The sequence below is a fragment of the Dendrobates tinctorius genome, unplaced genomic scaffold (genome assembly GCF_039654945.1).
Source record: "Dendrobates tinctorius isolate UK_male_01 unplaced genomic scaffold, ASM3965494v1 ptg000034l, whole genome shotgun sequence".
Lineage (NCBI taxonomy): Eukaryota > Metazoa > Chordata > Amphibia > Anura > Dendrobatidae > Dendrobates > Dendrobates tinctorius.
In genome coordinates this window covers 11,759,100-11,785,226 of record NW_027361702.1, presented here as the reverse complement: position 1 = coordinate 11,785,226, position 26,127 = coordinate 11,759,100, and the positions used below count along the sequence as shown (strand labels likewise).

General features: G+C 42.8%; 1 protein-coding gene across 1 annotated transcript in view; it reads right to left on the bottom strand.

Moving 5' to 3' along the window:
• LOC141087532 (gamma-aminobutyric acid receptor subunit beta-4-like) overlaps positions 1 to 26,127 on the bottom strand; it is a 432,014-nt gene that overhangs the window by 146,879 nt on the left and 259,008 nt on the right. The window contains exon 5 of the mRNA XM_073573100.1: positions 2,356 to 2,438. Coding sequence (XP_073429201.1) covers positions 2,356 to 2,438 — 83 coding nt within the window. The remainder of the gene's footprint in view (positions 1 to 2,355; positions 2,439 to 26,127) is intronic.

Below are 26,127 nucleotides of genomic sequence, written 5' to 3'. Positions count from 1 at the left end.
GAGCCTCTATTTTCACTGATCCTCACACCATCCTGAAAGAACAGTTTGTTCAGGGACTGACGAATTCATCGTTGAGACAGAGACGGACATTGTGGGATCAGATATAAATGAGACACTTCAGTTTGGCCAGGATGCCACAGTAGCTTTGGCTCGTGAAGGTGAGGATAATAAGGGCTCCCGTATTGGGCGGATGTATTGTCCTAGAGAGGCAGTAGTAGAGACTCGCTGGCATTTTCGCATAAGCAGGATGAAGACACTGCCCATAGAGGGAGGATAAGGCCCCCATAACCACGCACATATATGGCGCATGCGCGGGATTACGGTGCCGCAACCGCACGTCACAGGTCAGTGTGACGTGCATGGGAGACGGGTGGTATTGCAATGAAGAGAGGAGGCAGGAATTTCTTCCAGGCACCGCACGCACTGGAGCCTATAAAAATCAATAACATAAAAAATTAAAAGAACATTCTCAACATCTACACCACAGCTATGAGGAATACAGGTAAGACTGGTTTAACATTCTCTTACCTGTATGCCCATAGTAATAGCTTAAAAGCGTCCAGAGGGTGACAGATTCCCTTTAAGTCTATATGCAGACAACACATTTTAGATGGTAATGCAGATGGTGAGTTTCTGGAACATGTTGCTGGACAATTTCCTGAAGTGTCTTCTTCTGCGGTTTAGCCTTTGTTCTTGTGGCAACTCCACAACCTGGGCCTTTCACTCTCTACTGTGAAGTATTGAGGGCAGGCAGATTCCCAGCAGATGCCGTTCAGAGAATGAGCAGGTCACTTATTTTGACATCTTCAAAGTTTCCAATCCCTAAAGCGGTTAAAAGAAGTGACATAACATGGAACAAGTGCACAGCAACGTTGTTTTGATATTGCTGTGCATTATCTTCCAAAATGCTTCAAACCCTCTTATTTGCACATTACTTCATTTTCAGGTGGACATGCTCCCTAGCTGTCAGAAAAAGTTTTAAAGAAATGCTAACTAGAAGGCGTATAAACATTGCAATGTAAAAACATCACTGTTCAGGCTCCTCAACTTCTTTTACCTACTTCCAATTTCCAAAGCTGCAAAGCGGTTAAAAGTGACATGACTGTTCTTCAGGGTCACACTTGCTATTTTTAAGTTCAAGCAAAAAAAAAAACCCTGCAAACAACAACCACAGATGCAAAAAAAGATGCTTCAGGTATTTTCCTGAAGAGTCTCCTTCTTGAAAACCTTGGCAGATTTGCTCCAGTTTAAAAGAGATCGTGTGCACATACCCAAACTGCTTCAGGAAAAAGAAAGCTTTTCCATAAATTTCCTGAAAAAAAACCAAAATGCATTTCCTGAAGTTTCAGCTTGAAAAAAAAAAATAGAATAGACTTTGTGCAGGTAAAAACAGTGCATGGGACTGAGTGCTAAAACAGGGCTGCAAGCACTTCATCCTCAGGATTGTCGGATCCCAGAGGTTCGAACAGAAGTCAGATCTCAGAGGTTGAAGTCAGATCTCAGAGGTTGGACAATAGGTCAGATCTCAGAGGTTGGACAATAGGTCAGATCTCAGAGGATGGACCAGAGGACAGATCCCAGAGGTTGGACAATAGGTCAGATCTCAGAGGTTGGACCAGAGGTCAGATCCCAGAGGTTGAACCAGAGGTCAGATCCCAGATGACTGGACCAGAGGTCGAATCCCAGAGGTTGGACAAGCGGTCGGATCCCAGAGGTTGGACCAGAGATCGGATCCCAGAGGTTGGATAAAGTGACTCTAGAGACAAGTCATCACTTGGAATAAAACCTATAGAGAATCTGTAGGCATTTCCTTATCACTTAGCACAAACCAGGTGAGCGCCATTTCTCTATAAATGAGGAGGGAGAAGGGGCTGTCATGATGGCCATCAGTACATCACAGAAAACATTTTCCCTACCTCATTCACACAATACAGGTATTATTTTCAATGTCTGTACTCTGCTGACAGTTCAGGAAGTGCAGCTGTCCTTTTTCTTTAACATCTTCTATTAGCACGTAGTTACATGTTCTGATTAATTTGCTTTTTTTTGGTCGCAATTATCACAAAATCATGGTTAAGTGCCGTTTTGCCACAATTTCTACAAAAATATTGCAAAATAGCAACATGAAACTCAGTATTTGAATCGCACCCTCACTAAAGTCATTTATGCTGGAATTTGCTGAAAATTCACTTCCCATTGCTATCTTCAGAATTCCATGTGTAGAAATAATATTGCATAAAAAGTAAAACATGTACATTTTTATGACAATAAAATGAATTTTAAACACCTTTAATTCTCCTAAAATATAATTTAGATTAAAAAGGAATTAACTGAAATCAACACAAAAGAACTTACAGCTCTCTATTTCCAGGGTACAATTCTGCTGGTCCAGAGGGTATCTGCGCAGATCCATCATGCAGGCAGCAGTGGTGGTAATTCTGAGGAGCAAGAAGAAAAGTTAAGCTTGATTATTGCCAAGTCCTTGCATTCTCACATCTGAAATAAATATATTACATTCGCCGGTAACATACAGTAAATGTGTTACTTATCCATAGTATTTTATCCATAATTAGGCCAGGTTCAGACAAGCATATTAACATTCACACAATGGAGGACACAGACAGGAGAGGCTCCAGTGTAAGAACAGTATATGGGCCCTTATAGGCTAATCCCTCATCATAATGCACAATTATTCAGTTGCCCAGGTTGCAAGAATGGTAGGGCGACCCCGGCATCCTCATATTGTCACAGTCCTGGTTCCGTGGTCAGCTGGATTATGGATGGATGCAGAGATGGGCGGTCATTACAGACATTATTCAGGTCCATGTGCAAAACTGGTCATGCGCACTAGGAGATGGACTAAAATTGGTCCGCATGTTTTCGTTGCACCCATAGACCAAAAGCATGGTCATTTAAATGATGCCTTAGGTTGAGCTCTGGTTCAGATGGCCATATTAAAAATTGTATGCCCTTCCACATTGTAGACGAGTCTGTGGGTGAATTTCGTGCCATGCCTTATTCTGGTCCAAAAAAATGGACCAAAGTAGTACATGCTACCATTTTTTCTATGCAGACCATGAGACTGGCTGTTATGGGTTCAAGTTCATTCCTTGGTGCACACAAAACGACTATACGCCACTCAGAACGACCTCTTAGAACTTCCCTTAAAATATCTCAAGAGAAGTATCAGGCAGGCAATAGGTAGTGTTCACACAGGCAGTGCAGTTTGGCTTAAACGTGTAGTTTTATTACTTTCATAAAACACCAAGGGATTCAAAAACCAAAAACAGTCTCTTATGGACACAAAGGTATCACACCAAATAAACAGTTCATATATATACACATATATTAGTGCTGACTCACTTTGTCCTGGAGCAAACTTCACATACAAAAATGGGCTGAAGATATCCTTTTAAGCCTGAGCTCCAGCAGCTTCCAACACCAAACAGAAGTGTTCACCTTCATATACAGTTTACAGTGAACAGGCTACAGTTTCTCTGCAGCGCCAACACACAAATTGCTCAAATTTCCTAGCTGACCAATGCAGTCTCCATTCAAAGAGAGATTCTGACTTGTCTTTCTCCCAGCTACAGGTAACATTTTGACTGGTCACTCATCAGCAGCACATTTTACTCTGCTCAGTATTCAGCAGACTGACACCGCTAGTGAACACAGACTCAGATTCATAGTAAAAAAAAAGCTAGACAGGTGCATTTAATCAAACCCTGCAGGACTAGAATTTAACCCTGTCCTACCTGGCTCTCCTACATCCCCCCCTGCCTAAAGCTGGAGGCTGGGTACCATCTGCCAACATACAGAGCCTACAGGGATCTGCTACCTACAGATTACACACAATGTTCTGCTGCCTGCACATCACATACAGGTTCTGCCCCCTGCGTATTACAAAAACACTCGCTGCCTACAACATGCAGTCAGTCTAGTACTACAAGCAAACATATAACACTTGCACCAGCACCATTCTGCTCTGCAGACACACAGCCTCACACACAGCTCTGCTACACATGCACTATTGCTTGTCTGTGCTCCATACACTACATCCTCCTTTCTAGACAATGCAGTGAAAGAAAATTGACTATTTACATCATGTGAGCTTGTTACCGTAGCCGACTCCTGGCGACTTACTGGACTGTTGGGTGCTACACCTTCAGCCCATAAGTCCTAGAACAAACCACAGCCTATGTGTATGTCCACTTGAGCCATGGAATTGTTTTTGGCATCTCCATGGGTACACCTTACTCCTACCCCACTCTAACACATGCGTACGTGTTGCCTTTACCAAGGGTCAATAAACTCCCTGAGTCCCGAAGTCCCAGCACTTGGACGCCATTCACAGTCACCTGGCATTCCTGATGTCTCTCATCAGGATGAGGAACAGCAGTGTAGGCAGGGTAGTTTTTCTTGTGATATAAAGAAAAACAGATACTGTCCTCTCGCATCGTCCCCGTTCCTGCATTGTCGGCGCTGGGCTCTTCCGGAGTTTCTAGTGGCATTGCTATGCCACATGAGCACTGCAGCCATTCATCAACCACTACTGGGCTGTTGCACTCTCACAACTTCCGCTTTTCCGAGGTTTAAGGGAAATTACGGTAGCCCGATATAATAGCTGTAATGGCAATGTCGCACGAGGATCGGGAGACACAGGGACAATGTCACTGCAAATGTTACTAGTACTGGAGATGAGTATTTGTTATTTTATGTTACAGGGGGACTTCTTCATTTAAAAGGGGATGTCCGGGTACTGATCAAACTATTTAACATTGTTGTTTTCAATTTTACAATAAACAAAAATTAATGCAAATGATGACTGTTTTGTTACAAAATTGTTCCACGTTAGACTAAGGGGCGTAATGTCTTGTACAATGTAATATAATCCTGAAGAATTAGGTTATATAAAGCAATAAAAAATAACAATAACAGTGAAGTGTCTGTAGAGGATGCAGGAGCCCTTCTTTATGGTGGGCGTGGGTGGCTTTATTTTTCCATATGTTGCACAAATTTTGTAGCGAGAATTACGGTAGTGATATCGTGGGATAAACACTAAGAATCCATTCATGGAACCACATTTTCAGTTCATCATTAATTTCCTTAAAGGTGTAATCTCAAGATTTTAACATTATCCCCCATGCATAGGATAGAAGATAACTTCCCAATCGCTGGAGATCTGACCACTGGGATCCCTACAGATCGGGAGAACAATAGCTTAGAAGTGTAAATTGAGCAGAGGTCAATCAAGTGCCGGAGACAGCGAAGCACTACACTCAGTTGGTCTTTGGTACTCTGAAAAGAATGAATGGAGCGGCAGAGCACTTGATCAACCTCTGTTCCATTGGTACAGGGCTCTTCAAAGCCCCAGTTCTCACAATAGGGGACCATATTAAAAACTAGAGAATTCCCCTTTAATGTCTTGGAATGTCCAGTAAAACTCTAACACCCGATTCATTAAGATTGGCATTTTGTATGCCCATCTTAATGACAGCTGTGCGGGAATAAAATGTGCCAATTTCATTTGGAGACACAAGCCACATAATGAATTCGGCGCATCTGCTCTATGGTGTGCGCCTCCGTGGGCCTTGCCAGAAATGTTACTCCAGTCAGGACTTGGAGTAACATTTCTTGAGTGCAAAACAAGGACACTTTTGCTAACCCTGAAAAGCAGGCATAGCCATTGCCATGGTTCCTACACACCTCTGCCCATTTCAGAGGAGCTACATGAAGATCGTGTAAAAATGGCAAAAGTTGCAAATGCTTTATGCAATACTGTGTTGAGTAAAAATGTTGCAACTTTTCAATTTTGGGGGCGATAAAACGCTTTGATGAATCGCCCAGACATTAAAGAAACTTTGGAGTCCACTTGCATTTGAAAAGCAACCTTGCCCAGAACTGTGATCAGATGTGAGAGCCTCCTTGCTGCAGGCTCACACCATTATGTTTAGGCTTCTAGGTATTCAAAAATATGCAAAGAAATAGGACCAGAGGGAGCAAAGTTAGCCAGATGGGTGGCTGTAATGACATAAGCCCCATCTGCTTTCATCAGAATTCTGGCTTGAAATGATACAAAACTTTTTCAACTTTTGGCAATTTTACGCCAGCCCTGGCCAGCCCTGCCAACTTATTGAATACTGAGAATAGGAGCCATAAAAACTCAATATAAATCTGGTATCGCTGTAATCGCACCAACCCTAAGAATAAAGTCGCCTAATCACTTACACCGCATGAGGAACGGCATAAAAAATAAATAAAACCAATTCTTTACCTGCCGTTGATTTTTTCATTCTGCCTTTCAAAGATCGCAGTAAGGCTCGGTGCACAGTTATCCTGCGCTCTGTGCTGAGCGCTTACACTGGGGAATCCCATGTAAATCTCTGAAATACATGATTCAGAAGAAACCGTAGATGGAAGATTCCTTATAATGAGGCAGATGGAGGGACTGAGGATTTCCGTCTGGCGCAGTCGACCAAAGTTTTGTGTACCACTGAAAAGAGGCCAGATGGAGTCCAGAGTAACTTTGCTGCCTCATTATAGTGAATGGATGCCTCAGAAGTTTCATCTGATCAATGTCATTCTGAGATTTAGCATGTAAAAGTTTGGGCACTCCAGGTAAAAATTAACGTTATTGTGAGTAGTTAAGCAAGTGGAAAATAAAATAATCTCTAATGGGCCTAAAGTTAAGATGACACATTTCCTTTGTATTTTAGACAAACAAAAAATATATATTGTCCTCTTTTTCATGTTAAAAATTACAAAAAGTAAAATTGGCCAATGCAATTCTTGTGCAGCCTTGGAAATTTTTTTGCTCCGATAACTTTGACCAAGGTTTTAGACCTTAATTAGACTGTTAGGGTTATGGCTTGTTCACTTTCATCGTTAGGAAGAGCCAGATGATGCAAATTCCCCAGCTTTATAAAAACCCTCTAACTTTAGGCCAAAAAACAGCAGCCATCGGTTCTTCTACTGTTCAGAGACACCTGCACAAATATAGCCTTCATAGAACAGTAATCAGAAGAAAACCTCTCCTGCATCCTCACCATAAAATTCAGCATTAGAAGTATGCAAAAGAACATATAAACAAGCCTGATGCATTTTGGAAACAAGTCCTGTGGACCAATGAGGTTAAAATAGAACTGTGGCCACAATGATCAAAGGTACAGTATGTGTGGCTAAAAAAGGGCACAGTATTCAGGAAAATAAGATCTCGTCAACCATTAAACATGGGAGTGGATCAATCATGCTTTAGGGTTGTGTTGCAGCCAATGGCACAGGGAATATTTCATGGGTAGAGGGAAGAATGGATTCAATGAAATTTCAACAAATTCTGGAGGCAAACATAACACCATCTGTAAAAAAACTGATGAAGAAAAGAGGATGGCTTCTACAAATGGATAATAATCCTAAACACACGTCGAAATCCCCAATAGATGACCTCAAAAGGCGCATGCTCAAGTTTTCACAATGGCCCTCACAGTCTCCTGATCTGAACATCATTGATAATGTAATGGATTATATACTGCACTCATAAAGTCACTGGAGTAGGTGCTCAAGTAGGGTATCTGGCTCAATATCAATATAAGCAAAAAGCTTGGCACTCAAAAGGAGTCGTGTTGAAAGAAAAAGGTTCAAATTTTTTTGCATACTGTGGTTTGATTAAATGTTTTAGGTCTAGGTATAGACCTTCATCAGAAACTATGAAAACATGCAAAAGAAATATGTGTCAAAAAATGACAAGTGCAAATACATCAAAATAAAATAATGGTGAATAATATAAAAAGTGATTAACATCATTGTACGTATAATTGTAAGATGTCCTATCTAGGTGCAGTTTGAATACCAATATAACTGGGGAGAAAACATATAGAGTCGAGGCTATGAACAGAGTTATATCTCTGTAAATCTTCAAGCTAGATCTTTAAGAGAATTTCTAGCATTAAACAGCAATAGAATTTAAAGGATACAGCGGTGTCTTATGGAATCCATTAGGAAATATTTCAGCTGGTATAGCAGAGTATAGAGCAGGAAGATCTGTGTTCTAAGGCTACTTTCACATTAGCATTTCGTGCGCAATAGAAATGCATGCAAAAAATGCATCATGCGTTTTGCATGCGTTTGTGTTTTTAGGTGCAAGCGTTTTATCCAGTTTCAAGCCATGTTAACTCTTAAAACGCATGCGTTTTTTAACGCATTCCGTGCGCAAGTGTGCACATGCGTTTTTTTGGATGGACCCAAAAATGCAACAGGTTGCGTCTGGCGCTCCTGGGCGCACTCCTTATGAAAACGCATATGAACGCGTGCAAACGCTAGACCATGCGTCCCCATGTTAAACAGAGGTGCGCATGACGCATGTGCATGGATGCACATGTAGCGCTGCGCAAAAAAACGCTAATGTGAAACCAGCCTTAGAGAGATCCAGCTTTATAATAGATGGGAGTAGGTAGTCACCAGACACCTGGGGTAGTTAGGGACAGGATTTCCTAACACAAACTGAACATTAAATGCAATAAAACACAATTACCCCTTCCGTTCCACTTTCAAAAAAATGGGCCACAGTGTAACGCAATTAAGATTCCAGGTCTTGGAACAAATTGAGCCATCCAGAAGGGGACAGGACAGGATAAAAATCCTGAAACAAAGGGAAGTCTTTTGGATTTTTTCTTTACAGACCTTGGAACCATGAGGTCTCAACAGGGACTATGACATAGCGAGTTTTCTTTAATGTGATTTCTCTAATACAGTATGTGTTTTCATTGGAGGTAATAGCGCTATTGTTGCTATTTGATTGTACCGTGTTGTGTATTTATATACATACTTTACTAATCCTTGTTTTTCATTCCTTTCAGAACCGATAGACCCCCCTCTTGTCACCATCTTCTTCTGTCAATCACGTGGTACAGTATTTTGTTCCCCCTGTACATTTCTTGCCTTACATGCAAACCACCTCTAGCTACACATGTTTTAGCCTCATTTCCATCAAAGGACATCATACCAACGCCATACAGCATTACTGTAACCTGGCAATGTTAACATAAATCCCAGAGCATACGCGCTTTTAGATTTTAGGACCTTAAATCCGCTCAAGATTCTCTTTGTTTCTGTCCTTGGTGTAAATACTCGCTAGGAGATTTGTGCATTTTAAAGCAACAGTACTTAATTGAAGTGGAATGAAATTTTGTAAGCTGAAGTTGGAAGTTGAAAGTAAAATATGGTGCCTAATTTAGAAGGAAATTGTAAGTGATTGTTTGGTCATTAATGTGTTTGAACCTGCTTCTAGTTGTGTGATTGATTTGTATAGCAAATTGTGGATCAACAAAGGAGGTAGCTGACTGTATGGCTGATAAAGTAGGTTAGAGGCCTATCACACCTGGGCCTTCTTACTTTAGTCAGCGGGTTTTTTTGTTGTGGGTGAGAGGCGAGGGCAAGGAGCCTTCTGGATACACCTTGGCAGGCTCACTCTGACTTGCTATGTGTGGCCAGTAAGACAAAGGTCCAGGCACACAGAAGGGCATTTCAGAAGAAAGATGAGCTGTCTAAGTTGAAGCAGCCTTCCCACGTTCCATGGAGCTGGGCTGGAAGGAAAAAGGCCTATTCCTATTCTAGCCAGCTGATCTAACGGGTGAGAGGCAGAGAGCCTTCTCGTTACATCCTGTAGGTCTACTGGGTGAGAGGCAAGGAGCCTTCCCACTACACCTTGGTAGGCTCTCTCTGACTTGCTATGTGTGGCCTGTAAGACAAAGGTCCAGGCACACAGAGGGGCATTTCAGAAGAAAGGTGAGCGGTCGAGAGAAAAGGTTGAAGCCATGGGCAACTTTTTCTGTGTACAGTCGGTGCCCCCAATGGGATCCAAGACAGCTATGCAAATTGTAAAAGACAGAGAAGAAAGGAAGCAGTAAAACAAGCGGGACCAATATTGAAAAAGGCAAAAATACCAGAGTGTGAATGTTTGGATGTACAAAAAGGCACAGACAAGGGAAGAAAATAGCAAGTGAATAAATTATATTTGAGAATGTGCAGCAGTATGGAAGGTGTATTATGAATGTTTTGATTGACAAAGTTTAACCAGAGACCCAGACAAAACAGATGGACTTGTAAACACTGTGGTCAGACTGAATAGCTACTTGTGTGACCTGTGCTACTGACCTAAGCGAGTTGCGTGAAATCCTGTCTAGACAAGATCATATATAGTGACATAAGAAGCTGACATAATAGTGTGGTTAGTGGGTAGTGGGGACATTGACCTTTGGGGAGTAAGCTGACAGTAGACACCAGACGACCAACCACATCAGGACCTAGAAGGGCGACTAGAATAAGAAAGATGCAGGTGTATTATCCCTGGAGCCCCTCTGACCAGCTAGCTTTGCTGGAGCTGCTGCCTGACCCTGAAAACCAACCATTCCCGTTTTACAGACACATAAAGGAAATACAGCGGACATATAAGTGTACCTGGGTAGACCTAGAGAGGTTCGTGAGTTTAAAGGCAGGTGACGCACTAGGATATATAAGTAAGACACATACAGATGTGGCAAAGAATCAGGCTTGGGGCATGGATGATAAATCTGCATGGTCTGGGTAGACATACTGTGAGTCACTAAGACAATGGGCTATAGTGAAACAATCAGAGCAGTCTGTACTCCTGACTGACGTGACACAGCAAAAAGGAGAGAGTGTAGAGATGTACTTTGGACGGTTAAAGCTTAAATGGGCAGACATGGGGTACATTTGCATAAACCCACTTGATGTTAGAATACTGGAGAATGCATTCATTGACGGTATGAACAAAGACTTACAAGACACAGTACAGACAGCCAGACCTGAATGGAGATATGTAGATCCAAAGACCTCCTTAAGGTAGCTAAAGTAGTTGAGCAAACAAGGACGATAAGACAACCTGTCATGTATGCAAGGAAAACAGTGGAGACATAATAAGGGGCCAAGGGACCTAGAAACAGTGAGGTTCTGGAATCGTGGTGCTTACAAAACTTATTGTTAGTGACAATAACCCTATTAATTTACTGTCATGATTAAATTGGGGGAAAAAAAAAGAGGAAACACACCTCTTTGTTCAACGCAATACCCCTTGAGCCTAGCCAAATCAATGGCCCTGAGCAGGGATATTAAAGAGTATGATAAGGCAGGGGTTCTGGTGCAAAGATCTTCCCCCTGCAACACCCCTTTGTATCCCATTAAGAAAAAAGCACCGAAGGGTTCCCCTGACACTTATAGAATGGTTCATGACTTAAGGGCTATTAATGATGTTACAGAGAGTGTGACCTCAATCGTCCCTGATCCACACACATTACTGTCACAGATCCCAGCAACGTCAACATGTTTTACAGTCATTGATTTGGCTAATGCATTTTTCTCTGTACCCCTGCACCCTAACTGTCAGTATCTTTTTTCCTCTACTCATAAAGGTAAACAATATTGTTGAACAGTCCTCCCACAAGGGTGGAAGGAATCCCCTGCCATCTATTCAGCAGCGATGGCAGGGATCCTTGATTAGTGGCAATCACCTCATCTGCAGATTGTACTATTACAGTACGTGGATGACCTTTCGCTGTTCTGCCTGGACCAGGGAAGCTACAGTTTCCTTGCTATGTTTTTTAGCAGAAAAGGGTTGCAAGGTCTCACGTGACAAATTACAGTATTGCAAACAAAAGGTGACATTTTTGTGACATTGTATTGCCGAAGGTACGAGACACCTGACTGAAGACAGAAAACAGGCAATTCAAAATTTCCCCGTTTCTCCCTCTACCCAGGTCACATCAGCATCTATGCAGTTTCCTAGGCTTGGTGACCTACTGCAGGCCTTGGATAAGGTCTGCTTCACAAATGATGCAACCACTTTATGACTGCTTGTCATCAGACCCCTATGATCTCACTCAAGAAGCAATTGATTCCTTCCACTCCCTCAAACTGCTCATAGTGTCAGCCCCAGCCTTAGGCATGCCAAACTATGACCAGCCATTTTTCTTGTTTTGCACAGAGCAGGGAGGACATGCTACCGCAGTACTGACACAACAACATGGAGGGAAACAGAGACCAATAGCATACTACTCAGCACAATTAGACCCAATGATCAGAGGGTCACCTACGTGTGTCCCTGCAGTAGGAGCAGCTGCACTACTACTAGGAAAGGCATGTGAGATCACGCTGACTTTTCCTTTGACAATTTATTCCCCACATGACATCCATTCCATACTCGTACAAGTTCAACCAAAACATCTGTCTATGGCCAGACAGCTCCGACTTGTATGTGCTCTACTAATTCCTGAGTATGTCACCCTCAAAAGGTGTAAAGTTCTGAATCCAGCCACCCTCCTGCCTGTGGATTCAGAAAAGGGGGAATTGGTGACCGTATTAGCAAGTGAGGAAGAATACTTTGACATGATGCATGAACATGACTGCATAGAACTGATGAGTCAGGAGACAGTGGGTTTTGCACATGTTCATGAAAAACCTGTTCCTAATGCAGATTTTGAGTTTTTTGCAGATGGCTCCAGATATGCAGTATCCTCACATGAGGTAATCCGAGCTGAACCACTCCCTCCTCACATGTCGGCACAGGAGGCAGAGTTGAAGGCACTCACTGAGGCGTGTAGTGCCGCTGCAGGTAAAGTTGCTAATATTTACACTGATTCGAATTATGCATAGGGAATAGCCCATGATTATTGCCCTATCTGGAGAAGCAGAGCTGGTGAAACAATTAATGGAGGCATTGATGTTACCAGTCCAGGTTGGCATTGTCAAGGTAAAAGCCCACACAGAAGGTGACTTCGTGGAGGTAGAGGGCAACAGAAGGGCAGACGAGGCTGCTAAAGTAGCAGCAAGGCAGCCTAGGGAGCAGTGGACGGTGGCGGGGAGTCAGCGTATTCCAGCCACACTGAGCCTAGATGTCCTGAACTCAAACGGAGTATGGGAGAATAAGAATAAATTGTGCCTACCGAAGTCCCTGTTCCCAATCATGGCGCCTATTTGGTAAAATGTGCAAATGCTAAAACGACTGCAGGCAAACTGATGAAAGTACTGATCTGCAGTTTTGGTGTCCCAGAAACCGTAGAAACCGATAGGGGTACACACTTCATGGGAGAAATAATGAGGGAAGTCATGCAGGCCCTGGGTGCACAGCAAGCATTTCATATACCATATAGGCCACAAAGTAGTGGGAAAGTGGAAAGACTAAATGGGACACTTAAACTGAAAATTCAAAAGGCCATGGCAGACATAGGAAAGAGCTGAGTAGAGTGCTTGTCTCTTGCACTCTTTTCAGTCAGACACACTCCAAATAGAAACACAGGCTTGTCTCTTTTTGAAGTCCTGTTTGGTAGTGCACCAAAGACTGGTCTGTACTTCCCACAGGTGCTACAAATGCAACACGGTGCTATGACAGCCTATGTCCAGGCCTTGCAGAAAAGACTTAATGTGGTGCATAAACATGTGTTTTCATCCATTCCAGATTCTAATGCCAGTGCAGATGTGCATCAGCTGAATCCAGGTGATTGGGTGGTTATACGCTGACACGTGAGAAGGAGCCTGGACTCACGATTTGACGGCCCCTTCCAAGTCCAGCTGACCACATCCACCTCAATAAAACTTGAGGTAAAGCCTACCTGGATCCACGCCAGTCACTGCAAGAAGGTCCTTTTAACAGCAGAATGACTGTTCTCCTAATCACCTTGCTGGCAGTGACAGGGTTACTGCACTCTACAGAGACACAGGACAAACTCTTAAATGCTGACTGGGACAACAAACTTATTCGGCATCATGCTCTTCTCATAAAGGACATGGAAGGACAGAAACCGAAAGACTGTTGGATCTGTACACACAGCCCAGTATCTGCAAGGACTATGCCGTACTTAGCCTTACCTCTGGAGCCATGGAAGGTATTAACCCCACACTGCATACACAATGAGACTTGGACTCAATCTAGGTTTTGTGGAAAAGATGTGCCCCGTGATATATCTGCCTCATTGGCTATAATCGGATGGGCCGCTAATCCCTGGTTTCAGTTTAATATAACGCGGCCTAAGGTACAAAAGTGAAGGAGGAATGTGTCAAATAATTTGTCCCACCTGTTGTAATTATATTGACCCTGCTGGCAATCTCAAGATCAGGGCCAGTATGGACAAAATAGGTGAACTTAGAGACCAATGGTTAAAACAACACAGTGCAGAGACCCCTGTTGGGGTAACACATTCTTTTTTTAAATCCAGCAAATTGGTTTAATGGCGTAGCAGGATGGATTTTTGGCATTGTACAGACTTGTATGCACATTTTCTTGTTTTGCTTACTGTTTTATGTAGCCGTAAAAGCGCTAATATATGTATTACTTAAGCTACCGAATAATGTATGCATAAAAAAAGAATCTAAGGCTGAACCTTCTGTGGTGTATCATAGACCCCAGATAGCCATTGCTGATGGGGAAAGTGAGTGTCCACACTGAGGGTGGATGGGCGAAGCAGGTAGGAAGCCCCCTTATGAGTATTAGACCCATGAGACAGTAGCTCCTTTGTGGACATCAGCTGACCCTGTGGCAAAGGTTATACCATTTACAAAAGGGGGAAATTTATATAGAAGGTTTGCCTTCATATCCCTTTAATTGCCTTTAATACTTCAATTGCCTTTTGCCTATTATTGCTAGAATTATTCTTATGACACTGCAGACTATTAGTCTCTGTTCCAAGGAGACTATACTTTTTATCATATACACTCACTGGCCACTTTATTAGGTACACCATGCTAGTAAGGGGTTGGACCCCCTTTTGCCTTCAGAACTGCCTCAATTCTTCGTGGCAGAGATTCAACAAGGTGCTGGAAGCATTCCTCAGAGATTTTGGACCATATTGACATGATGGCATCACACAGTTGGCGCAGATTTGTCGGCTGCACATCCCTGATGCGAATCTCCCGTTCCACCACATCCCAAAGATGCTCTATTGGATTGAGATCTGGTGACTGAGGAGGCCATTTGAGTACAGTAAACTCATTGTCATGTTCAAGAAACCAATCTGAGATGATTCGAGCTTTATGACATGGCGCATTATCCTGCTGAAAGTAGCCATCAGATGTTGGGTACATTGTGGTCATAAAGGGATGGACATGGTCAGCAACAATACTCAGGTAGGCTGTGGCGTTGCAACGATGCTCAATTGGTACCAAGGGGCCCAAAGAGTGCCCAGAAAAAATTCCCCACACCATGACACCACCACCACCAGCCTGAACCGTTGATACAAGGCAGGATGGATCCATGCTTTCATGTTGTTTACGCCAAATTCTGACCCTACCATCTGAATGGCGCAGCAGAAATCGAGACTCATCAGACCAGGCAACGTTTTTCCAATCTTCTACTGTCCAATTTCGATGAGCTTGTGCAAATTGTAGCCTCAGTTTCCTGTTCTTAGCTGAGAGGAGTGGTACCCAGTGTGGTCTTCTGCTGCTGTAGCCCATCTGCCTCAAAGTTCGACGCACTGTACGTTCAGAGATGCTCTTCTGCCTACCTTGGTTGTAACGGGTGGCAATTTGAGTCACTGTTGCCTTTCTATCAGCTCGAACCAGTCTGCCCATTCTCCTCTGACCTCTGGCATCAACATGGCATTTCCGGCCACAGAACTGCCGCTCACTGGATTTTTTTTCTTTTTCGGACCATTCTCTGTAAACCCTAGAGATGGTTGTGCGTGAAAATCCCAGTAGATCAGCAGTTTCTGAAATTCTCAGACCAGCCCTTCTGGCACCAACAATCATGCCACGTTCAAAGGCACTCAAATCACCTTTGTTCCCCATACTGATGCTCGGTTTGAACTGCAGGAGATTGTCTTGACCATGTCTACATGCCTAAATGCACTGAGTTGCCGCCATGTGATTGGCTGATTAGAAATTAAGTCTTAACACACAGTTGGACAGGTGTACCTAATAAAGTGGCCAGTGAGTGTATGTTCTCAATAGTCAGCAACAACATGTTCTGGATACATTGTAAACAAGGTATTGACCCTGAGGTGATGATGGGGGCCACATGAGCTCCATAGAATTACATATTGTTGTAAATGGTATAAAAGACTGCCTTGTATTTCATTACGTTAGATAAAGTGATTTGCCCACGGCCCGTGTGAGCAGTCTCTTTTGTCTCCAAGCGCTTGTAAATTAAGGGCGAAAACTCCTAATTCGGACTCACTGGTGATCTGGTATATCTGACTCTGGGTTGGAACGAAAACAGCTACGACAGCACCATCACATGGACATGTTTGGAAGGACACAGATCTGATCCATTGAGCATCGCTGAACCATGGAAACATTTCGAGAAAGCCAGGTTTGGAACCCGCTGGTCTCCTTGTTCCATGGAGATGGTCGGATAAGCCAGGTGGTGACTCTCGTGTCAACTGGCTTTGGACCTTGTATGGACTCTATGGACTGTCATCTCCCTATGCTTGTCGTTACCTCTTCTCTGTGTGTGTATCACAGGTGGAATAGCGACTCTGGGAGCGCTGACGTATCATCTACCATTATTCAGGCGAGTCATCGGAAGGGTGAGACCCTGTAATGTGCACCATATTGGGGGTAGTTGCTGGGACTGTTCTGTTTACTATTATGTGTTGTGGTTTAATAAAATATTGCCTCACTGTTTTAACCTAACCCCAGTTGTCTGAGTAGCGTCATGCCCACGTTAACGGTAGATCCGGCGTTAGGCGGCACGATCCCTGGTCCATGCAGTTTCGGCTGGCAGACTTGAGCGCCCGCCGACCCCATTTCTCTACAGTTAGTTCTCAGAGAGTCCAGTATTTCAGCTGATGTTATTTGTGGGTTTTTCTTTAGATCAGGATCATTTGGATGTTTTGGGTTGTCATTATGAATATAAAAAGGGAAAACACAGTAGTTTGACAATAAATGGCTTCACCCTACCACTAATCATGAGTGGAGAAAAAGTTTTGGTGTTATCATTCATATTCTATGAAAAAAGGCCAAGAAAGCAAAAATTCTGCCAGGGTATGTAAACTTTTGAGCACAACTCTATCTGGTGACTACTTACTCCCATCTATTATCACACCGGATCTCTCTAAGAACACAGATCTTCCTGCTCTATACCGGCTGAAATATTTCCTAATGGATTCTTCCATAAGACACCGCTGTATCCTTTAAATTGTATTGCCGTTTAATGATAGAAATTCTCTTAAAGATCTAGCTTGATGATTTACAGAGATATAACTCTGTTCGTAGCCTCGACTCTATATGTTTTCTCCCCAGTTATATTGGCATTCAAACTGTACCTAGAGTAGGACATTTTTCAAATACAGTTGTGGCCAAAAGTATTGACACCCCTGCAATTCTGTCAGATAATACTCAGTTTCTTCCTGAAAATGATTGCAAACACAAATTCTTTGGTATTATTATCTTCATTTAGTTTGTCTTAAATGAAAAAACACAAAAAGAATTGTCCTAAAGCCAAATTGGATATAATTCCACACCAAACATAAAAAAGAGGGTGGACAAAAGTATTGGCACTGTTCGAAAAATCATGTGATGCTTCTCTAATTTGTGTAATTAACAGCACCTGTAACTTACCTGTGGCACCTAACAGGTGTTGGCAATAACTAAATCACACTTGCAGCCAGTTGACATGGATTAAAGTTGACTCAACCTCTGTCCTGTGTCCTTGTATGTACCACATTGAGCATGGAGAAAAGAAAGAAGACCAAAGAACTGTCTGAGGACTTGAGAAACCAAATTGTGAGGAAGCATGAGCAATCTCAAGGCTACAAGTCCATCTCCAAAGACCTGAATGTTCCTGTGTCTACAGTGCGCAGTGTCATCAAGAAGTTTAAAGCCCATGGCACTGTGGCTAACCTCCCTAGATGTGGACGGAAAAGAAAAATTGACAAGAGATTTCAACGCAAGATTGTGCGGATGTTGGATGAAGAACCTCAACTAACACCCAAACAAGTTCAAGCTGCCCTGCAGTCCGAGGGTACAACAGTGTCAACCCGTACTATCCGTCGGCATCTGAATGAAAAGGGACTGTATGGTAGGAGACCCAGGAAGACCCCACTTCTTACCCCGAGACATAAAAAAGCCAGGCTGGAGTTTGCCAAAACTTACCTGAAAAAGCCTAAAACGTTTTGGAAGAATGTTCTCTGGTCAGATGAGAAAAAAGTAGAGCTTTTTGGGCAAAGGCATCAACATAGAGTTTACAAGAGAAAAAAAGAGGCATTCAAAGAAAAGAACACGGTCCCTACAGTCAAACATGGCGGAGGTTCCCTTATGTTTTGGGGTTGCTTTGCTGCCTCTGGCACTGGACTGCTTGACCATGTGCATGGCATTATGAAGTCTGAAGACTACCAACAAATTTTGCAGCATAATGTAGGGCCCAGTGTGAGAAAGCTGGGTCTCCCTTAGAGGTCATGGGTCTTCCAGTTGGACAATGACCCAAAACACACTTCAAAAAGCACCATAAAATGGTTTGAGAGAAAGCACTGGAGACTTCTAGGGTGGCCAGCAATGAGCCCAGACCTGAATCCTATAGAACACCTGTGGAGAGATCTAAAAATGGCAGTTTGGAGAAGGTACCCTTCATATATCAGGGACCTGGAGCAGTTTGCCAAAGAAGAATGGTCTAAAATTCCAGCAGAGCATTGTAAGAAACTCATTGATGGTTACCGGAAGCGGTTGGTCGCAGTTATTTTGGCTAAAGGTTGTGCAACCAAGTATTAGGCTGAGGGTGCCAATACTTTTGTCTGGCCCATTTTTGGAGTTTTGTGTGAAATGATCAATGTTTTGCTTTTTGCTTCATTCTCTTTTGTGTTTTTTCATTTAAGACAAATTAAATGAAGATAATAATACCAAAGAATTTGTGTTTGCAATCATTTTCAGGAAGAAACTGAGTATTATCTGACAGAATTGCAGGGGTGTCAATACTTTTGGCCACAACTGTATATGTACAATGATAATCGCTTTTTATGTTATTCACCATTACTTTATTTTGATGTATTTGCACTTGTCATTTTAATGACACATATTTATTTTGTTTATTTTCATAGCTTCTGATGAAGGTCTATATCTAGACCGAAAACGTTTAAACAAACCGCTGCATGCAAAACAAATTGGAACCTTTTCCTTTCAGTTTTTTGCTTATATGAACATTTATAGTTTGTAGCAACTGACGAAAAGCAGTGAAAAAGTCCTCATATCACAAGGTAAAGTGCAAAGTAGGTTTTTATTGAAAGGTGAAACAAACAGAACATGGCTAAAAAGTGACATTGGTAGGAAAAGAAAGGCCGGGTGACCATGGCAGCTCCAAATAAATAGTCATGAGAAATACATGAACATTGTGAAGTGTCTAACTGTCTAAACATAAATAATGTTTGCCCATGGTCGTGACCATAACTACAGGGAAAAAATTCCTACATGAATGATGACAGGCAAAAACATACAATATGGTAATAAAGGAGGCACTTACACAAGAAGGAGCAGCAAGGGAGACCACAGCCGTACCCCAACGCGCGGCGTTTCGGCGATAATGCCTTCCTCAGGGGGCATGTGTAACTGCTGACAAAGGCCCATTATATAGGGGAAGTGAAAGTGAAAGTAAAATCATGCCCAGAATCAAGACACACCCACCCATCGGTCACAGCTAATGCATACAAATCACAGGGGATGGTTGCAAGTGAAAGCACCAATCACGTCCAAGCACCGGACACACCCACCATCCCAGCCATTGAACACTGCTGACGCAGACAAAACACGGGGCCCCGTGCAGTCAAACGTCAGACGGTGGGCAGGAGGGAGGAGGGTGATGTCACGTGGTCCGTGACGCAATCGGCGCATGCGCAGTATGGACAGAGTCAACAGCGGCCATTTTGGAAAGGGGAAAAATGTAGGGGCAAAGCTGGAATCCGCACCAGCATATAATTAACAAAGTGTATAGCAGCCAATATAACGATAGACATAGGGGAGGCCAAAGTAGAATGGATATCATACTAAGTACAGGCAACCAATGGGTAGATAAGTGTATCTATATCTGTATCTCTCTCTCTTACGGTACTATAATGTGTGCATGAGACAAGTAAATGTGAGAAAATGATAACAATAATAATAATACAAAAATGAAATAAAAGGAGTCCATACAAGAACCTAACTACACATGAACCAAATCAGGCTAGAAAAGGACATATATACACAGCATTATGTTGGCCCAAATGCAGAAAAAAAAAAAAAAAAAAAGAGAGAAATGTCCAGTCCAATGCAAAAATCAAGAGACCAGGTTGGGCGTGTAGTGAGGATCCGTTAGGGATCACATCCCCATGGAACAGGACTGAAATGTTCATCCACATGAGGGGCCGAGAGGCAGCAGAAACACGAAGTCACTATAATAAGAATAAAATAAATTAAAAACATGCTAAAAAACATACAAACCAATATCACATAAATGGATTATAGGAAAGGAGCAAAAGAGAGGCTCTCATTAAGGCCATGTGGGTGAACAGTCTTGAGTCGCCAGATCCACCGGGCTTCGAGCTGGCTGAGTCTTTTGGACAAACCCCCGCCTCGGACATCAATTTTGAGCGCATCAATACCTTTAACCTTCAATAGGGCAGCGTCACAGTCATGGAAATCAAAAAAATGACGTGGTATGGTTCTGAGGGTAGCGGGGTCATCATGTGTGCGTGCCGCTAGGATGCCCAGCACATGTTCCCTCACTCTTACTTTAAGTTGGCGTGTTGTGAGGCCGATATAAATCAGGCCACAAGGGCAGGTGGCATAATATATGACATATCTAGTGGTACAAGTTATTCTCTGACGAATATCATATGTAGTGGTACCACTAGAGTCACAAAAAGAGTTATCACGTATTATATTGGGACATGCCACACAACCACCACACGGGACACAGCCACCCCCAGGGCTGAGTTTATCCAAGAAGGTCTGTGGTTTACGAGCAATGTAATGACTGGAGACCAAATGGTCTCTAAGATTCTTAGAGCGCCTAAAGGACATGGATGGTCTAGGGGATAGAAATTGATTGATAATCGGGTCAACCCGAAGGATCGGCCAGGCTCTCTGTAAGGCCATACGTACCTGGTTGGACCATGAGCTAAATGTAGTAACGAACCTAATAGTCCCATTTTTATTTGGGCGCTGGACAAATTCAGAGCGATATAAAAGATCATGGCGGGAAGCATACTTGGCCCTATTAAGAGCCCGCTTGATGGACCTGTGGCTATAGCCACGTACCAGAAAACGTTGGCGCAAAATTTCAGCCTGCCTAAAAAAATCATCGTCCGTGGAGCAGATCCTACGAAGACGTAGGAACTGCCCCACGGGAACGGCACGAATAATGTGCTTCGGATGGCTAGAACTAGCATGTAACAAAGAATTAGTGGCGGTTGCCTTCCTGAAGATGTCCGTCTGCAGGACCCCAGCGCGGTCCCTCTTGATAGTAACATCTAAAAAATCAAGGGACTCCCCACTATATGAAAACGTTAGATGGATATTCTGATCGTTGCCATTCAAGAGAGTAATAAGTTGTTCAAGGTCGGCGGGTGTGCCATGCCAGACGACCTTGAACAACTTATTACTCTCTTGAATGGCAACGATCAGAATATCCATCTAACGTTTTCATATAGTGGGGAGTCCCTTGATTTTTTAGATGTTACTATCAAGAGGGACCGCGCTGGGGTCCTGCAGACGGACATCTTCAGGAAGGCAACCGCCACTAATTCTTTGTTACATGCTAGTTCTAGCCATCCGAAGCACATTATTCGTGCCGTTCCCGTGGGGCAGTTCCTACGTCTTCGTAGGATCTGCTCCACGGACGATGATTTTTTTAGGCAGGCTGAAATTTTGCGCCAACGTTTTCTGGTACGTGGCTATAGCCACAGGTCCATCAAGCGGGCTCTTAATAGGGCCAAGTATGCTTCCCGCCATGATCTTTTATATCGCTCTGAATTTGTCCAGCGCCCAAATAAAAATGGGACTATTAGGTTCGTTACTACATTTAGCTCAAGGTCCAACCAGGTACGTATGGCCTTACAGAGAGCCTGGCCGATCCTTCGGGTTGACCCGATTATCAATCAATTTCTATCCCCTAGACCATCCATGTCCTTTAGGCGCTCTAAGAATCTTAGAGACCATTTGGTCTCCAGTCATTACATTGCTCGTAAACCACAGACCTTCTTGGATAAACTCAGCCCTGGGGGTGGCTGTGTCCCGTGTGGTGGTTGTGTGGCATGTCCCAATATAATACGTGATAACTCTTTTTGTGACTCTAGTGGTACCACTACATATGATATTCGTCAGAGAATAACTTGTACCACTAGATATGTCATATATTATGCCACCTGCCCTTGTGGCCTGATTTATATCGGCCTCACAACACGCCAACTTAAAGTAAGAGTGAGGGAACATGTGCTGGGCATCCTAGCGGCACGCACACATGATGACCCCGCTACCCTCAGAACCATACCACGTCATTTTTTTGATTTCCATGACTGTGACGCTGCCCTATTGAAGGTTAAAGGTATTGATGCGCTCAAAATTGATGTCCGAGGCGGGGGTTTGTCCAAAAGACTCAGCCAGCTCGAAGCCCGGTGGATCTGGCGACTCAAGACTGTTCACCCACATGGCCTTAATGAGAGCCTCTCTTTTGCTCCTTTCCTATAATCCATTTATGTGATATTGGTTTGTATGTTTTTTAGCATGTTTTTAATTTATTTTATTCTTATTATAGTGACTTCGTGTTTCTGCTGCCTCTCGGCCCCTCATGTGGATGAACATTTCAGTCCTGTTCCATGGGGATGTGATGCCTAATGGATCCTCACTACACGCCCAACCTGGTCTCTTGATTTTTGCATTGGACTGGACATTTCTCTCTCTTTTTTTTTTTTTTTTTTCTGCATTTGGGCCAACATAATGCTGTGTATATATGTCCTTTTCTAGCCTGATTTGGTTCATGTGTAGTTAGGTTCTTGTATGGACTCCTTTTATTTCATTTTTGTATTATTATTATTGTTATCATTTTCTCACATTTACTTGTCTCATGCACACATTATAGTACCGTAAGAGAGAGAGATACAGATATAGATACACTTATCTACCCATTGGTTGCCTGTACTTAGTATGATATCCATTCTACTTTGGCCTCCCCTATGTCTATCGTTATATTGGCTGCTATACACTTTGTTAATTATATGCTGGTGCGGATTCCAGCTTTGCCCCTACATTTTTCCCCTTTCCAAAATGGCAGCTGTTGACTCTGTCCATACTGCGCATGCGCCGATTGCGTCACGGACCACGTGACATCACCCTCCTCCCTCCTGCCCACCGTCTGACGTTTGACTGCACGGGGCCCCGTGTTTTGTCTGCGTCAGCGGTGTTCAATGGCTGGGATGGTGGGTGTGTCCGGTGCTTGGACGTGATTGGTGCTTTCACTTGCAACCATCCCCTGTGATTTGTATGCATTAGCTGTGACCGATGGGTGGGTGTGTCTTGATCCTGGGCATGATTTTACTTTCACTTTCACTTCCCCTATATAATGGGCCTTTGTCAGCAGTTACACATGCCCCCTGAGGAAGGCATTATCGCCGAAACGCCGCGCGTTGGGGTACGGCTGTGGTCTCCCTTGCTGCTCCTTCTTGTGTAAGTGCCTCCTTTATTACCATATTGTATGTTTTTGCCTGTCATCATTCATGTAGGAATTTTTTCCCTGTAGTTATGGTCACGACCATGGGCAAACATTATTTATGTTTAGACAGTTAGACACTTCACAATGTTCATGTATTTCTCATGACTATTTATTTGGAGCTGCCATGGTCACCCGGCCTTTCTTTTCCTACCAATGTCACTTTTTAGCCATGTTCTGTTTGTTTCACCTTTCAATAAAAACCTACTTTGCACTTTACCTTGTGATATGAGGACTTTTTCACTGCTTTTCGTCAGTTGCTATGGTTATATGCAGTGTGTTCTGCACCATCCATTCATGTGCTGGAATCTTGGTTGTGATTACCAACACATCTAAATCACTATGATTTTGATAACCCACTCCAGCACATTTTGCTGTCTTTCATTCTTACGATTTATAGTTTGTGGCTAGACCTCAAAATAGCAGAGGATGCAAGACAACCCAGGAAACTCACAGAATGGGAAGAATTTTTCAAAGAAGAGTCCCTCAAGAATCGCTCTAACAAGAATTGCAAGACTCTTGCCTGGCTGCAAAAAGTGTTTCCAAGCTGTGATACTTTCAAAAGGGGGTTCTACTATGTACTAACCAGGCAGTGTGTCCATACTTTTGCATTAGCCCATTTTCCATTTTATAATCTTTAAAACGTAAAAGATTGAAATATAATATGTTTGCTTAAAGTACTAAGGAAATGTGTCATCTTTAACTCTAGGACTTTTAGAGATCATTTTATGTTCAACTTGCTTAACTGTTCACAATAACAGTAATTTTGACCAGGAGTGCCCAAACTTTTACATGCCACTGTACATGGAGACCCCAAAGTAAGTGCTCAGCGTAGAGAACAGGATCCATGTGATTCAAAATGGTATGTAAAATGTTCCCAATAAAAGATTCACCTCAATCCACAAAAAAGTAAACCCTCACTCAGGTTTGTCATCTGTTGACAGAAATATATGGGGCTTCAATGTTGCTGGTAGTACAAAGGTTCTGGAAAAGCACCATGGCTCCTTGACCTGCAAAAGAAATCCAGTGAATTATGTGCTCCCAGATTCAAATGCCCACCCTCCCCTATGAGCCCCAGTGTCCCTAAGCCACATTTAGCGCCTACATATTTGGCATTTCTGTAGTCATGACAGCCAGCCTAATTTATGGGTCCTTGTCTCCAGAAGCATGAGCTAGGCATAATGTATGGGCACTACAACGTACTGGGCAATACAACGTAATGTACACTACACTGCCAGATTTTTAATTTTCACTCAGTAACATCCACTACTGTTTGTTTCTTGAAAGCACACTACACATGAAGAAAAAATTCCCTAAGGGGTGTAATTTCCAAAATGGAGTCACTTGGGGGTATTCTCCTATTCTGGAACTTAGAGGCTCTGTATATGGAGTCCACAAACTATTCTATGATAATTTGCTCTCTAAGAGTCAAATAGTAATCCATCCCTACCTACTGTACAGTCAGATATGAGGTATTGCCACATTCATCAGAAATTGTGTGACAAATTTTGTTGCCATTTTGACCCATTTTCCAATGTGAAAATGTAAAATCTGGAGCTAAAACAAAATATTTGTGGTAAAAATGTAATTATTCTTTATTCACCACTCAGCATGCACACTGCACCCTTAGACTAATTAATTGAAAGTTGTAGTTTGTAAAATGGGGTTACTTATTGGGTGGGGGTTCTGCTGTTGGCACCTACAAACCATTCCAGCAAAATCTGAACTCAAATATGGTGCTCCTTCCTTTCTGAGTTTCAACTGTGCCTCCAAAGTAGTTTTTGATCACATATGGGGTATTGGCGTACTCAGAAGAAATTGTATAACAAATCGTATCATTCATTTTCTTCTATTACCCCTTTTGAAAATTAAAAACTTTGTGCCAAAATAACATTTTAGTGGTAAAAATTGTAATTTTAGAATGACTCAGTCAAATGTTATACAATTCTGTGAAACGCCTGAGAGTTAAAAAGGGTCATTACACTCCTAGATGAATTCCTCAAGAGCTGTAGTCTCCAAAACGGGGTCACTTGTGAGGTTTCTGCTTTTTTGGTATGTCAGAGGCTTGTCTAATGTGACATAGCATCCACTAGCTATTCCAGCCAAAATTGCTCTCCAGAAATCAGATGGTGCTTCTTCCCTTCTAAGCCATGTCATGCACCCAAACAGTAATTTTCCACCACATATGGGATATTGGTGTATTTTGCACTCTAAAAGTTGAAGGGTGCTCCTTCCCTTCCGAAACATGCCATGCACCCAAACAGTAGTTTTCTCCCACATAGGAAGAACTGCACAACAAATTGTATGGTCCATTTTCTCCTTATACTCTTTTAACCCCTTGGTTTGCACATTAACGACCGAGCCAATTTTTACAATTCTGACCACTGTCCCTTTATGAGGTAATAACTAAGGAACGCTTCAACGGATCATGGCGATTCTGAGAATGTTTTTTC